General features: G+C 46.6%; 1 protein-coding gene across 2 annotated transcripts in view; it reads right to left on the bottom strand.

The window, feature by feature from the left end:
• Nucleotides 1–4,992: 4,992 nt before the first annotated feature.
• PASD1 (PAS domain containing repressor 1) overlaps nucleotides 4,993–15,671 on the bottom strand; it is a 45,644-nt gene continuing 34,965 nt past the window's right edge. For both annotated transcript variants that reach the window (XM_087728448.1, XM_087728449.1), the window contains exons 13-21: nucleotides 13,019–13,145; nucleotides 12,074–12,183; nucleotides 11,398–11,475; nucleotides 10,639–10,797; nucleotides 8,815–9,021; nucleotides 7,911–8,110; nucleotides 6,762–6,854; nucleotides 5,468–5,675; nucleotides 4,993–5,350 (exon numbers count right to left, since the gene is read on the bottom strand). In XM_087728448.1, the coding sequence (XP_087584574.1) occupies nucleotides 5,183–5,350; nucleotides 5,468–5,675; nucleotides 6,762–6,854; nucleotides 7,911–8,110; nucleotides 8,815–9,021; nucleotides 10,639–10,797; nucleotides 11,398–11,475; nucleotides 12,074–12,183; nucleotides 13,019–13,145 (1,350 nt within the window). In that variant the 3' untranslated portion in view covers nucleotides 4,993–5,182. The remainder of the gene's footprint in view (nucleotides 5,351–5,467; nucleotides 5,676–6,761; nucleotides 6,855–7,910; nucleotides 8,111–8,814; nucleotides 9,022–10,638; nucleotides 10,798–11,397; nucleotides 11,476–12,073; nucleotides 12,184–13,018; nucleotides 13,146–15,671) is intronic.

Here is a 15,671-nt window from a genome sequence, read left to right as displayed (position 1 = left end):
AAAATCAATTAGAATTTATCCTACAAAGACTTTCCAAGAATCTAATCCTCAAAGACTTTTTCAAGTCCTTCAAGGATGAGAATTTTTTTAAAAAAAAAACAACAACAAAAACCTCGATTGCCTTTAAAACTCTCTTCAATTTACCTTAATCCAAGCAGCGCTTTAGTAAATGACACTCAGCTTTGCAATCTTTAAATTGAAAAGTGCTGCTATTTTTTAAATTCCACCACAGTTGGGAATGGTGGCAGGAGGCCTTTTGCCAACCGCAGACGGGTGTATATTTTTATTTTTCAAAATCCAGTTGTTTTCTAATATGCCAAAAAAAAGGGGGGGGGGACCATGAGCCCAGTTTTCTCCCAATTTAATCTTCTGCTAATTCTAACATAATTGAGAAATGGGTACCAGGGATATAAAATCCCCAGTTTTAAAGAAAGCTTCTAGACCTGGCTGTGCAGTACACAAATTCTTCAGTTTGAAAGTATTTTTATAACACCTGGAGTTGGTACCACCGGCAGAAATTCAGAAAAGTTTGATTTATGCCAACTTCCTTTTTTTTTTTTTTTGCTTTCTTTGCTACTCATGGCTGCTAAATGATCAATAAAACTGAAAGATAAAATGTTTATAAAGGGAAAAATATACCTAGATAGACATTGTGTCTTTTTCAACAGAAGTGCTGTATAAAATGCAATTGTGGATGGCATTTTTTATAGTATGTTTTCCAAGAGACCACTACAAATACTTGCGGTAAACAAGTACATATATATATATATATATATATATATATATATATATATATATATATATATATATATATATATATATATATATATAATTAAAGTTTAGGATTGAATTGTCTTATAAACAGATTGCACATAAATATATTATTATCCTTAAAGGGGGAAATCATAAAAAATATTACGGTACGGAACTAGTTTACTAGTTGTCTCCGATATAATGAATGTTTATGAGGGGGCAAAAAAATGCATTCAGTTGAATCATTTTAACCTGGTAGCGTGTTTTCCCCAAAATAAGACAGGGTCTTATTTTATTTTGACCCCCCGCAATCAGCGCTTGGCCTTATTTTCGGGGAGGTCTTATTATTTTTGAGGTGCAGGAGGAGGTGGTGAGCGTGGTCACCTCATGGCTGCTGCTGTGTTGCAATATTTACGGGAGGGTTTATTTTCAGGGGAGGGCTTATTTTAGCGCAGGAGCTCAAAAGCCCGATTGGGCTTATTATCCAGGGAGGTCTTATTTTCGGGAAAATGGAGTAGTTAGAAGAATTAATGAGTGAAACAGAAGTTGCCTTCAAAGGTTGTGAATGCTCCAACACTGAAGCTTTTCAGAAGATGTTGGATAACCATTTATCTGAAATTCTCCAGGGTTTCCTGCCTAAGCAGGGGGTTGGACTAGAAGACCTCCAAGGTCCCTTCCAACTCAGTGATTCTAATTTTAAGCTACTTTTAAGAATCAGCACTTTAGTTTCTGCTTTGGAGTCAAATAGGACCCACAAAATACCTCCTTCCTTTCCATGACCGGATGCTGAACATAGCCCAGGAACCATCTGCCACCACACGACGTTTCTGAAAAGTAGAGTTTTATTTTTCTTCCAAAATAATATGTACAAATCTGCTGAAGGATCTAAGGGCACGATTTAACAAGGATTTGAGAGGATTCCAATCAGTCCTGGTTTCTCCCTCCCCCGTTTCGCCCCCCCCCCAAACCTCAATGAGAGACTCTCTTGCCACTTTACTTTTACAAAATACTTTATGAATAGGAACGTTTTTTTAAAGTTATCTATATTTGACACCATACAAAATAAATTCAATATTCGATTTTAAACCTTTGCTTTTTTTCTTTTCCCCTTTTGTGCTTCTTTCTCTTTCTTTCTCTCTCTCTCTCTTTCTCTCTTTTTCTTTCTCTTTTTCTTTCTCTTTTTCTTTCTTTCCTTCCTTTCTTCCTTCTTTCTTTCTCTTTCTTCTTTCTTTCTCTCTCTCTCTCTCTCTCTCTTTCTTTCTTTCTTTCTTTCTTGCCAGTATATAAAGTTAGACTCTGCCTCTATCAACCCACCAGCCTTTTCATTTGTAAATATTTACAGAAAGTGCCAAGCTGGGGGAAGGGGGGGAGGGACGGTTTTTGTGCTTCTACAACCAACTAAAGATTCATCTCACTTTGAGTCCTGCTAAGACTTCCAACTTCCACAACACACCTACAGGTGCTCCTTGACTTAGTGACTGTTCAAAGTTACAATTGCACAGTTATGACCATTTCTCATGCTTATGACCATTGCAGCATCCCCCACAGTCACCTGATTTACATTCGCATGCTTGACAGCTGACTCACATTTACGACAGCTGCAGCGTCCCGGGGTCACATGATCCGCTTTTGCGTCCTTTTTGACAAGAAAAGTCAACGGGGAAAACCAGATTCACTTAACAACCGTGTGACTCACTTAACAATTGCAGTGATTCGCTTAACAAATGTGGAAAGAAAAGTTATAAAATGGGGCAAAACTCACTTAACAAATTTCTCACTTAGCAACATAAATTCTGGGGGCATTGTGGTCGCAGGTCAAGGATTCTCTGTATAGGCGGGAAGGTCGAGAACAGTCCCGGGGCTGAGCAAACACTCTTGGCCTGCTCTCTACCCTTCCCAATCCTAGAGATTTAAGGGGTGATTTATCATTTCGAGCCGTCTTCCTCAACACCCCCAGCAGAATTGGCCCCCCTGAAGGCAACCCGTTGAGTGTCTTCGTGGCTCTTGCCGTGGATCAGGGCTTCCCAAACTTCTTCTTTCACTCTCCAAAAGGGCTTTTCAGAAACTCTCCCATCTGCTCGATGAGTCCCTTCCTTCAGCACTGTCGTAACTTCGAACAGCCGCTGAACGAACAGTCGGAATTTGAGGTCTACCAGTATTAGAAAAAACAAGATCACGGATTGACCTTAAATGTCCTTTCAACAAAATTACCATCGGCCGTTTGATCAATTTTCAGCTTACCCAGAAATACTTTAGATTTTCAAATATAGCTCAGAAGACGGGGCAGACTTTTCATTCCATTTAAATGTCCCTTTTGAGATGAGTGGTGGGTTCGTGGCTCGTTACCCAAAGGTAAACAATGTTTAACCCAGTTTTGCAAAGCAATGCATTAGATGCCAGATTTGCACCTATGCTGATTGGGGAATTCTGGGAATTGAAGTCCACACGTCTTCAGACGGCCAAAGTTGAGGAACGCCGCTCTATAGATAACTGAATTTAGGAAGAATCCGTTGTTACCCCTTTGTTTAAATATCCAGGGAAACTGACCGGTACAACATGCCTGTCCATCCAAACCGTGTTCAGCAGTAAAGAAACTACAATCCTAAGAAAATGCAGATTCTTGTAAAACAGTGATTCATCCGCCTGAGAATTTTACACACACAGACACACACAGACATACACACACAGCTATACCTGAATAAAAGTAGTTTGCTTTTTTTTCTTTCAAATGTATGACCCCTGAACTATTATTAGACAAATGCCTTCTAACACTGAACTTGTGAAAACAACTTTGCACTAACAGCAGCAGGTAAAAAGTTTCACATCCCCAAAAAAGGAGGAATAAGCTGGAAAGGCTAAAGGGGGGAAAAATGTGCAAGCCGAACAAAGTTACAAGTCTTTTTTGATTTTTTTTTTTAAATGCCCCTTGCAAATTACAAGTCATTCCTTTTGCAAAAAGAGACAATAAAAGGATTCTTTGATGTTTTCTCACCATGGAGAAATTTTAAAAAAAAGTTTTTTAAAAAAAGTTCATAAATATATAAACGTGGTTTTTTTTAAAAAAAAATTAACCATTTAGAAAAATACATTTTATTGCTAACCCTACTGACTCATGACACTTCTTGGATCAAAGATTCCACTTTGCCAAACCCTTAAAAGCAAAACCATAAAGTTTGCTTGTCTTTCTCCAGATGATGGTAAGTTTCTCCAAAAGAAAGTTTAATTCAAGCAGAGGAGAGAAAAAAATAAGGATCCTGCACCCTATTTGGTTCATCGGGGAGTCGAGCTAGTTAAGGAATTTTTCTTTTTAAAAAAAATCTCCATTTCATCCTAAAATAAAACCCAAATGGACTCTTTTTTCTATAGACAACTTGAAAGATCCAAAGGATCTGGTGTACAATGAAACGATTGAGGCCAAAGTGGTTTTCATAAAACGGTAGCAGCATCATTCGATCATCCCAGGAGATCCGTCCACACGGGAGGAAAACAAAATTGAGGGGCAAAGAAATTGCGAATATAAAACAACATTGATCGCACACACTGAACGAGTGAAACATGGCAGTCGGTCCGATGATATTTCATGACAAACTTTTTTCAAAAACCGCCTCTTGAGGTCTAAATTTATCAGTGTGTAAAATTTGATCCTGGTAACAAATTCAAAGGATTTGCAAGTTATTCTGGGTGGTGATGCTCATCTCCGTTTCAAAGCCGAAGAGCCAGCACTGTCCGAAGACGTCTCCGTGGTCATGTGGCCGGCATGACTCAACGCCGTAGGCGCACAGAACGCTGTTCCCTTCCCACCAAAGGTGGTTCCTATTTTTCTACTTGCATTTTTTACCTGCTTTCGAACTGCTAGGTTGGCAGAAGCTGGGACAAGTAACGGGAGCTCACTCTGTTATGCAGCACTAGGGATTCGAACCACCGAACTGCCGACCTTTCTGATCGACAAGTTCAGCATCTTAGCCACTGAGCCACCATGTCCGTTACCATGGATATGCAACTCGGTTTGCGTGGCCATTTGGCTCAGCTGCATGCAAACTTAGTTGTAATTATTAGGGTTGTGATTTCCTGCAAATCCTGGAGTCTCTCGCCATTCCAGTCCAGCTGCTTTCTTGTCCATGCCAGCTCTTAGTTCTGCTCTGCTTGTCAAACTCAGATTGACTGACAGTTCCTTAAGCACATGGCACCTCCTTTAACTTTCCTCCCTGTGCTTGTGGAGCTGCAAAGGTGGAGGCGCTCTGCCTCTTGGTGCCGCTGGTTCCCTTAAGCAGAGAGGAGGCCAGCTGAGGCTCTCCGTTCCTCCTCCTTCCCGGGCGTTTCTCCTCACGCCTTGCAGCCTTCTCAGGAGGAGCCAAGCTCTCCTGCTCGGTGCTCGGGATCCGCTGCCCTCCCCGAGGGGGACGTGACGACCGTCTCTCCTCCGAGGACCTCAAGGCAGCTGCGTTTCGGGCAAGTCTTGTAAGCTGCAGGGCTGCCCTTGCAGGTGCTGGCTGGGGGGCTGCGGGTGGTGGAAGTAGCCCACCGTGGCCGTCTGTTGAGGTAAGGGCGGTTGTTGGAAAGAGTGCTGGTTGGGCCCTGGTTCAGCTGCGCTCGGCATCTGTGCGGGAGGGAAGGGTCTACGTGAAGCGGCTCCAGAGAACCCGTCAAGGAGGTGCTCGGCCCTCCCGGTCGGCCCTGGTTCTCTCAAAGGGGCTTTTTTTTGGCAAAATCATACCTGGAGGTAAAGGTGAGGCTGTTGCACCGGCTGCGGCGTCCACTGGTGGAGGGAGCTGGCCGGATGGCTCTGCGGGACAGTCGCGCTGGGTTGGGGCATCATCAGAGAAGGGGTGAAGCCAGGGGACGGCGTAGGGGCCCGGATGGCCGCGCACGTCACGGGTTGCATCTGGATGGCGGAAGGCAGACTCTGCGGTTCTTGTGTAAACCTTCCAGGGGGGGGAAAGGAAAAGTTTGATGAAGAAACAAATGGAAGGTTTCCTCCCGCGTCAAAAAGAGGCAGCTGGACCTCATGGAGAAGGTCCAAGACCAGCCTTTAAATAGACCGGGAGTTTCCAAGCTTGGCAAGTTTTAAGACTGGTGGACTTCAACTCCCAGAATTCCCCGACCAACTTCTGGGAACTGGAATCCACAAATCTTAAAAGTTGCCAAGTTTGGAGACGCCGTAAATAGAAGGAGAGCCAAGAGTGGCGCAGTGGCCTAGAGGTGGGGCTCTCCCCTCACAATCCGGAGGCTGAGAGTTCGATCCTAGGTGGAGGCAGATATTTCTCTCTCTGGGCACCATGAGAATATATCTGCTGAAATAAAACGCCACATTGGCGACAGGAAGGGCATCCGGCCAGTAAACCAGCATTCAGCCAGTTTGCATCGGTTCGTGCAAACAGGATGTTAATTTTGCATCATTATCCGTTTCTAAGCAAACAGCCAGCGCTGTCCAAAGATGTCTATGTGGCTGGCATGACTCAACGCCAAAGGCGCATGGAACGCTGTTACTTTCCTACCAAAGGGGGTCCCTATTTTCCTACTTGCATTTTTTACCTGCTTTCGAACTGCTAGGTTGGCAGAAGCTGGGACAAGTCACGGGAGCTCACTCCGTTACGCAGCATTAAAGATTCAAACCGCCAAACTGCCGACCTTTCTGACCGACAAGCTCAGCGTCTTAGCCACTGAGCCATCCCTTAGGATGAAGTTCGGTCTCATCAAAACATTAGCAGGGCAAAATATGCTCCCACAAAGCAGCAAGTCAAAATTTATGGCCCACCATCTATCTATGTCTGGAGAACTCTACAATGTCCAAATCTGGCTTCACAACGCACAAGTCATTTGTTACATTCTAGGAAATTCTACAGAATTTGCATTTATTCAGTACAGGAAGATTCCCCAATCTTGGCCATTTCTAGGTAGATGGACTTCAACTCCCAGAGTTCCAAGCCATTGCTTAGCATTCTGGGAGTGGAGGTCTGCTCATCTTCAGTTGATCAAGGAATAGTCATCACGATAGGATGGTGGCTTACTTGCTCTGCTGCCTACTAATGTTGCTTTGGGAGGTCTGATTGTTCCCGCTTGCGCTGGACATCAGTGACTGCACAGGTTGATCCAACAACATCCTGGGGAAGGAAAACAGCACACACAACACACAACTGTGAGATAAATGGTCCTTGAATGCTTTTCATGCACGTTGTACTCATTTTGGACCACAATGCTTAACAAAGAGATCAGACAAGGCACCACTTGGAACATTAGTTTGTGGAGCTTCTCCATCATCTAAGCTGTGGTTGCCCCAAAGGGGCTTTTTTCAAGAGGCAACTGGACTTTCTAGTTTTTTCTTTTAAGACCCTTCGCTTCTCCTCCAAGAAGCTTCTTCCGTTCTGACAGGATGGTGGGGAAGGGAAGGATTGGTGCTCATTGCAGACAGCTGGTCATGTCCCTCAGTTCAACCTTCTAGAAATGAAGAACTTGAGGTGTTCAAGTCCCAAAGGTGCTTTTTTGCAAGAGGCAACTGGACCAGAGGAACGTTGAGGCCACCTGGAGGTTTACCTGTGTCCTCAGGGTCACCTGAACAGGACAGGTGGGAGTGGAGCTTTCTTGGAACTGCTGAAAGGTCTGTGCTGTAGACTGGAGATACGTGGTGTCATATCCCTCCCCTTCTGTGGAGGGAGGGCTGTCCAATTTTGAGCCGGATGGCCTCTTTGACCCATCTTCTTTCAAGCCAGCAGTCCTCTGTGTCCAAAATGTGGACTTTGCCGTCTTCAGAAGAGCAGCCGTGGTCTCTTCAGTGCAGGTGGACTGCTGAATCTTCTCCTGATGGGTTTGTTCTCCTATGTTGCGTTTGTGAAGTGGTGGTTTTGTTTCCCCAATGCATAGATCTGCACACGGCTCACTGCATCGTACTGCATGTTGCCCAGTTTGTCTCCAGGTGGATCTCCTATGTTGTGCCATGGATTGATTCCATTCCCACCATCTCTTCAGAGCCGAAGAAGCTTCTTGGATGGGAAGTGAAACGTCTTCAGAGAAAAACCCAGAAAGGCCAGTTGCCTCTTGCCAAAAAGCACCTTTAGGACTTGAACACCCCAAGTTCTTCATTTCTAGAAGGTTGAACTGAGGGACACTTTGCCCCCAAAACTGGTTCCTCCTCCGTCCTCAAGGTCTCTCCTCATCCGTACCTTAAGTTTCCTCCTTGGTGGTAATCGGGCGGTTGGGGCCTCTCGCCCAGTTCTTGTGGCATCGGAGAGGGCACTGGGAGTGGGTGCGTTTGAGTAAAAACCATGGGGTTGTTGTAGGCGGGCAGAGAAATGCTCATCTGGATGGGCAGGCACCCCGCCTTCACCTGGCTTCCTCGCGCAACGTGTTTCCGCTGTTGTCCCTGAAATCAAAGCATAAATGGTGGAATAGGAGCCCTGCGGATTTCCCCTTTCCTACTTGGCATTTGAGAGACTGAGCCAGTTACGGCTCATGGATGGGAAGCGATAGGAACCGTCTCTGGGTTTGGGATCATTCTGGATCTTTTGAATCACGATTATGTCCAGGTGGTTTTACCTGGGAGAAATTCGTCTCATGGTGAGAGATGGCTTGAGGTGGGGCTGGGTAGGGAAACCACAGAGGATTAAACTAATGGACAGAAGAGAATATTTGGGGGCCCTGGGGGCTCTCTGAGCTTGGGGCTGCTTTTCTTGCAGAAGTTTCATTACCTAACTAGGTAACATCATCCGGGCTAGAAGGGAGTGGAGTTTGTTCTCTGCTTATACTCCCACCAACATTCCCACAGCGCCGACAGAGCAAGCCAGCCAGTATATAAAATCAGAGCAATCACTCCACTCCCTTCTAGCACTGATGATGTTATCGAGTTGGGTAGTGAAATGTCCGCAAAGAAACCACCAAGCTCAGAGAGCACCGAGGACCCCTCAGGCCTCCCCCTCCCCTCCACAAACCCCACTCCCACCTTGCATTGATCATGTTACCTAGTTGAGCAATGGAATCTCTGCCCAAAAACCGCCAAGGCCAGGGGGCACCAATAACCCTGCTACACCAATCGTAATAACGTCAAAAACCAAACAAGCGGGGAGTTACCTGGGTTGATGCGCCACGTGGCTCCCTGAGGAAGGGGGGCTGGGGGGCCGAGGGAGCACCCCCAAACTGCTTTGCTCCCATGATGCTTTGCTGCTGTTGGGGCTTCTTGGAAGCAGCCGGCCTGGTTGCTCCCGATGGTTGCTGCCTTGGGCTCTGTTGGGAGGGCACAGTGCTGAAGACCACAGACATGGACTGCTGCATGAACATCTGTTGGACAAGAGAGGACAGTCAAAGGGGGGATGTGGTCACCAGGAAGTCTTGTGGCCCACCAGCGACCAGTGCAGTTGGCAGCAGATTCGGACAGTGAGAAGGTTGGGGAGGAGCATGGGCCAGTCCTGGAGTCTGGGGAAGGCTCTGATGAGGGCTCTGTGTCGGAGGCAGAGAGGGGGCCAGAGCCCTATGCCAGCCAACAGCTGCCTTCAGAGTCAGACATCAGTGAGGCAGAAGAACAGCTGGAGCCTGTTCCCAGTGTGCGCATGCGCAGAGTTGCCAGACGAAGGGAACAGCTAAAGAACAGGGGTCGACTTGGGAGTAAAGCCACAGGTGGAGGATGAATGGCCCCTCCCAGAGGGAATAAAAGAAGAGCAAAAGGGGAGTGGAGTTTGCAGGAGACCATTAGTTCATTATTGCAGCACCTGAAAGATATCGGCCTGGCCACTCTTCAAGCCTGATAAAGGCCGGTAATTGTGACCTATCTTGAAAGGGACTTTGCGGGTGAGGAATTCACTATCAATTAAATAAAAGGGGTTTATCAGGACGAGGACGAGGCTTCGTGCTGTTGGGGAAGCCTCGGTCAGAACAAAAGCAGAGGGGACATTTTTACGAGACCTTCAGCTCAGTCAACCCGCCAACCTTCGTGCTTTCCAATCTTCTACAAAAGCCGAGCGATGAAGGGAAGCGAAGGCAAACACACCTGGCGCTACACAAAGCCAACCTTAGCAAAAGTGTCCTTAGCAAGGAAGGCACGGAAGGAGACCCAGGCAGGGAGAGACGGGCAGAATGAGTATCAGTTTGGGTTTTGGGAAATTTTGGGCTGGGTTTGTGTGAAAAAAGAGATCAGGTTCCAGTTGGAACATCAAGACAAGGGACCATTTTGTCCATCAACCTTCTGGTCTTGCAAAGGCCTTGAGGAAAAAGGAGCTTGCTTGGGAATTTAAAGAAGGGCATGAACCAAAAAAGGTTTCTGTGAGTTTGGGGCAAGGACAGAAGAATTGGGGGCGGGGGGGGAGAGACAATTCAGAATTTATATCAGGACATGGAACTATGGCAGGAATACCCACTAGAGGTCAGCCAACCTTTGCCAATTAGAAATTTTAAACACTCCAAAATTAAAACTCAACCTTTACAGAAAAAGTTATTTTCTGGAAAACCTATGCACTGATGTTGTGTTTTTTTTAAATGGCCAGAAATTTTAGGCTCCTTATTAATTCTTCTAAGATGCATGAATAATCTGAAGTTATGAAGCGTAGAAACGGGAAGTTGGGGGAGATTTATGCCAGAAGCTGCCACAGGTGATGCATCTCTGGGATTTCCTATGGAGAGTTTACTGAGAGCTCTCTGAAGATGCCGAACGCTGGATCTTGAACCTTCTGGGTGAGAAGATAATTACCACTCTGTTGAAATAAAACTACCCAATACGTGATCTCTCTTCAACAGTAAAATGCAAAATTCCGGGCACATAGAGAACCTGTTATCCTTTTTGGGGTACCATTAGCTGCTCAGAGGGAGAAGAAAGGGAAGGAGGGGGGGTGGAGAAGGAGGAGGAGAAGGTCAGTCTAGATCCCCCGGGGACCGTCTCCTGCTAAAGCAACCTGGCCAAGATACCTGCAGATTGGAGTCGTGGACGAGTTGCAGCTGCTCCTTGATTACGTGCAGTTCCTCTTGCTGGGTCTTGATGTCGGCTTGCAGGATTCGCGTCCGTTCTTCCAGCTGCTCCTTCAGCTGGTGCATCATCTCCATTTGCGCTGGGAAGGGGTAGCCTGGCTGCAAAGAGGAGGCCGTGTTTTGCAAAAGAATAACTGCCCTGGTTATCACCCCACATACAGCACACAAGCTCACTACTCCGTGCACAACTATTAAGGTCCCTACTGCTTTGTTGTTCATCATCGGACTCTGTGATGGGGGAACCGGGCTTCCGGTCGGCTCCAGAATTGAACGGGGGGCTTCCGTTTAGGACCTTTGTTTAAGGTTGCCGACCCCCTGCCTTGGCTGTTCATCTTACGGTTTAGCCTCCAGACCCCTGAGCATCATCTTTGATGCTCTTCTCTGCACCCTTTCTAGGATCTCAGCATCTTGGTGTGTGTTTTCTTTGCTGCAAAGGTCAACTCTAAGACTCTCCCACTGAAAACCACGGCACTATGACTTCCTTCCCTCACTTCCAGTTCAAGATCTGGTCTCCCACCCCCCCACGTGGCGTCACATCTCCCAGGCTTCAGGCACTTGAAGAACCAAAGCAGGAGGAAGAGATCTTGGCTCCAAGCTGACCCACACAATATTGAAGTTATTCAGATGAGAAGCAAGGAAGGATCTCTGCATTCCTTGGCTGCAAAGCCTGGCGTGTGCTTTGCATCGTGGACAACATACCATCAGAGTTTGTGGCGCGGGGACTGTGGGCTGCGTCATGTGATGCGGCACAAGATGGTCGGAGGGAGGAATGATGCCCTATGAAGAAGAAAACAAGGAAGGGGGGGGGAAGACACCACAATCCATCCTTCTGCAGCATTCAGTTTATGTTCTGACCCAGCTCCTCAAACATTCAAACCCTCTGAATAAAGATTCCCGAATAAAGATTATTAGGAGTGCCGGCAGCCCCGGCAAAAAGTTACTCTTGCAGGCTGGCTAGTCCGTCCGTCCATCCGGAAGACGAATAGCTGTCTGCCACACCTATCCATCTCTGCCCCCTGCCTTTGATCCCCAGAGCTAGCAGCCTGGCTCTTCCGTCCCAAGGACCGGCCCATAGATTTCCACTGCTCTCCTCTCCTCTGCCTTCTCCGCAGGTGTGAATTTCTTAGCTCTCCAAAGTTTCTTGGATGGGAAGCCAAACGTTTTCAAAGAAAAGAAAAAAGCCCAGACAGTCCAGCTGCCTTTTGGAAAAGCCCCTGTGGGATAACCATGATCTGGATGACGAAGAATCTCCATAGATATCAACAGAGGAAGAGAGTTGGAAGGGGCCCGGTAGGTCTCTAGTCCAGCCCTCCTGTCCAAGTAGGAGACACCACAGCAATGCCAGCAGCAACCCACCCCTGATGCCGGGCCTTACCGGGGTGTTGCTGCCGGAGGCGAGCCGTAAGGAGACCTTGTCTGGCTGTCCCAGGGATGAGCTTTGTCTTGTGGGAGTGCTGGTACTGGTGTGCCGCATGGATGACGTGGCTGTAGGGAACCAACACGTTTAGGAAGAGGGGAAGGAAGAGAAAGAGAAAACTTTGCTGGCAATTGGCCAAGTAAATATTATCGATGGATGCAGTGAGTTAACAAGATAACGGAAGGGTTCCTGGAGGTCTTCTAGTCCAACCCCCTTCTCTGACCCCTTCTATAACAAGGGGGATGCTGTCAGCAGAGAATGGATGACCCACCTATCCTGCATCTCAGAAGGGGTTAAGAGAAAACCGCACGAGGTTTTATGAGTGTGGCTTTTTGCCATGCTAGGAAGGAGAAGTCTGACAAGGTGTTTAGGTCTGGACCGTGGGGCCGCCCTGGAAACAGTGAAGCTTCCTCTGCCAGCAAAAATGGAACTCGCAAGGGCTCCGTTTAGGCTGGCAGAGGGTCACCGGAGGCCGTCGCAGTGAAAACAGCTTGGGAGGATTGTGGAGTGCCCTCCCGAGCTCCCTTTCAGTCTGGCAGAGGGTTGCAGGAGGCCATCGCAGCCGGAAACGGAGCTCGGGAGTTCATTTTCCCTGGGAGAACACTCAGGCCACCACAGGCCCCCCCTGACCCAAGTGATGTTGAGCTGGCCACGCCCACTCTGCCCCCCCCCCCCCCGAGGTCAAACGCCACCCTGATACAGCCCTCAATGAAACCGAGTTTGACACGGCTGATTTAGAAGGTCTGGATTCCACCCATGAGTCCCCTGTTCTGCTGGAATAGGACTTTTGCAGAAGAACAGGGTGGAATGGCTTCTCAAGGGAGAGACCCTTAGAAAGCCAGAAAGCCAAGAGTCTATGACGTTGGTTTCACGGGGGTTGTGTGCTGGATGTGTGAGCCATACATGCAGAGTCGGAGAGGGCTGTGTGTGAAGATGGGCAGGAGCTGTGAGAAGACACAGATACTCCTTCACGGCTGACTTCTTGGTTCGCGGACACGCAGTGTTGGGCGTTGATATAATCCCCTTGACTCTGGAAAGGAAGAGAGTGGACCGTCAGAGGCTTAGGAAAAGAAAACCAACTCGAAGATTAAAAAAATAAAAATAAATACATCAACTGAGGAAAGTATTTTTCTTCCAGATGTCAACCCTGAAGCTGCCCTGGCCAAAGCCATTTTGACAGTTTCACTGTTGCCACACTAGAGCTGAGGGATAGGGAGAGGGGGGGGGGATTAAAGATAGTTGTAGTCACAATAAAATATTTTCTCTTGGGAACCAAGGACATTCTCACACCTGGTCAGAGGGAGGAGGAGTGAGGTCACCAGGCAACCAGACAGAGCCCTGATTGGACCATTTGATGGAGGGTTTGGGGTAAAGAGGGAAACTTTAGATGAAAAACCGCGGGGCATTTCAGAGTCAGTTTTCACCACTTATGTGCCAATGTGCCATTTCCGATAAATCTATTCTTTGAGGCATCTACCTCCTTTGAAGTTTTGCTTGATATAGATCTATTACTTGGACACCTGACACCAGAAAGCGACTTCCAAGATTCTGAGAATCCTATAGGAAGGTTTTTTTCCATGTTAAGTCATCTTGTGGACCTAAATTTGACTCTTCTGCGGGTGATGAGTTATTTTTAGAAGAGAACATCCTGCACAGTACATAAAATGAAGACTTTAGCTGGAGAAGGATCAGGTGACTTTTTCCCCCAAAAAAGGCAACTGGTTTTTTTTTTTTTTTTTTTTTTGCTTGAAGAAGTTTCGCTTCTGATCCAAGAAGCTTCTTGGAAAAACCAAGAAAGCCCAGTTGCCTTTTGAAAAAGCATCTTTGGGACAACCAGAACTGGAGGACTGGGAATCTCCATAGAGAACCAGAAGAGGACCATTCCTTCTTCTAAATCTCTCCTATGAGGTTCTTGATGATGGTGGCCAACTGGAGTGAAGCTTCCTGTGGCATTCAGACACAGTGTCTCTTTGTTGAACTGTTGACCAAGTCAACAACCCATGGCCATTATTGAAAACCTCCTCACACTTCCAGTCGATGTTTGTTCAATACTGGCACTGAAAATACAAATTGACTTCCCTCACCAAAGCCCCGTTGGCAGCGATCTAAAACTGACATCAGTATCCAGAATTGTCACAGACTTGGGCCGAGTCCAAGCCTCACAAATATATAAATACCCCAAACAAATAAACGTTTTGGGACTCAGCAGGCAGGAATAATTCAACCATGCAAATTGAATTGCCAATGGATAGATGATAGATAGATAGATAGATAGATAGATAGATAGATAGATAGATAGATAGATAGATAGATAGATGATAGACAGACAGACTTCCTTCCTTCCTTCCTTCCTTCCTTCCTTCCTTCCTTCCTTCCTTCCTTCCTTCCTTCCTTCCTTCTCTGGGCCTTTCATTTTCTCCCCATAACAGCAACTACCCCTGCAAGGTAGTCCAACAATTTTACCCCTTCAGCACCTTGGCTCTTAGAAGGCAGGAAACATCCCTTTGGGCCCTTGAGCCTCCTTGTATCACCTGACTTTTAAAAAAAGCTTTCGTGGCTAGATAGCTAACAGACAGATAAACAGACAGACAGATAGATAGAAAATAGAAAATAGACAAGATAGAAAATAGAAAATAGACATATAGAAGATAGAAAATAGACAAGATAGTAGAAAAGATAATATATGGATGGTGGATGGATGATAGACAGACAGACAGACAGATGATAGATAGATAGACAGACAGACAGACAGATAGATAGATGGATGATAGGAGAGAGGGAGGGAGGGAGGGGAGAAATCCTCTGCTCCAGAAATCCTATCTTCCCTCATGTGATCGCTTCCTTTAACTTTCTTCACCAGGGTGGGAAAGTAGGCCACTTGGATTTCATGCTCAAGGTTTAGAGATCAATTAAAGAAAGCTCCTTCCGGTGACGTTGGCCTCTTGTTATTGAAACCTTGGCATTGACTAAGTTGACCCAATTAAATTCAGCAGGCACAACCAGGCCAAATTGATTATTTTAAAAGGCGATGGAAAATGCGATTAGGGAGACAATCTGCCAAGTTCAGAGGCCTCTTTCAGGAAGAAACAACAAGAAGAGGTTCACCTGTCCGTCATGTATTCCTTTCTTTTCCACCTTTGCATCGTGGCAGTTGGTGAATCAGAACGAAGGCGAAGGAGAGGCAATATTAGATGCTAGGCATAACTCAGCAATAGGGAAATGGCTTAGTTGATACGGGTTCAACTGCTCAGCACATTTGGGAAAGTGGAAGCTGTAGAAATCTGACTTGGCTCAACTCCTAGAAGTTCAGTCAAGGAGAATTGTTTGTAGGGTTGAAATGAAGGGTCCTTGATACTCTCTGAGCTTGGTGGTTTCCTTGCTGGGGTTTCATTACCAAACTAGGTTACATGATCAGTGCCGGAAGAGAGTGGGATTTGTGGAGAGGAGGAGGAGGAGGAGGAGGAGGAGGAGGAGGAGGAGGAGGAGGAGGAGGAGGAGGAGGAGGAGGAGGAGGAGGAGGAGGAGGAGGAGGAGGAGAACTATGAGGTTAGTCCTT

This window comes from Thamnophis sirtalis, unplaced genomic scaffold (genome assembly GCF_051295495.1).
Source record: "Thamnophis sirtalis isolate CommonGarterSnake01/CBP01778 unplaced genomic scaffold, rThaSir2_p1.2 scaffold_13, whole genome shotgun sequence".
In the NCBI taxonomy this organism is placed as follows: Eukaryota; Metazoa; Chordata; class Lepidosauria; order Squamata; family Natricidae; genus Thamnophis; species Thamnophis sirtalis.
Note: the sequence above shows the minus strand (reverse complement) of the source record. Positions and strands in the feature narration are given on the sequence as shown.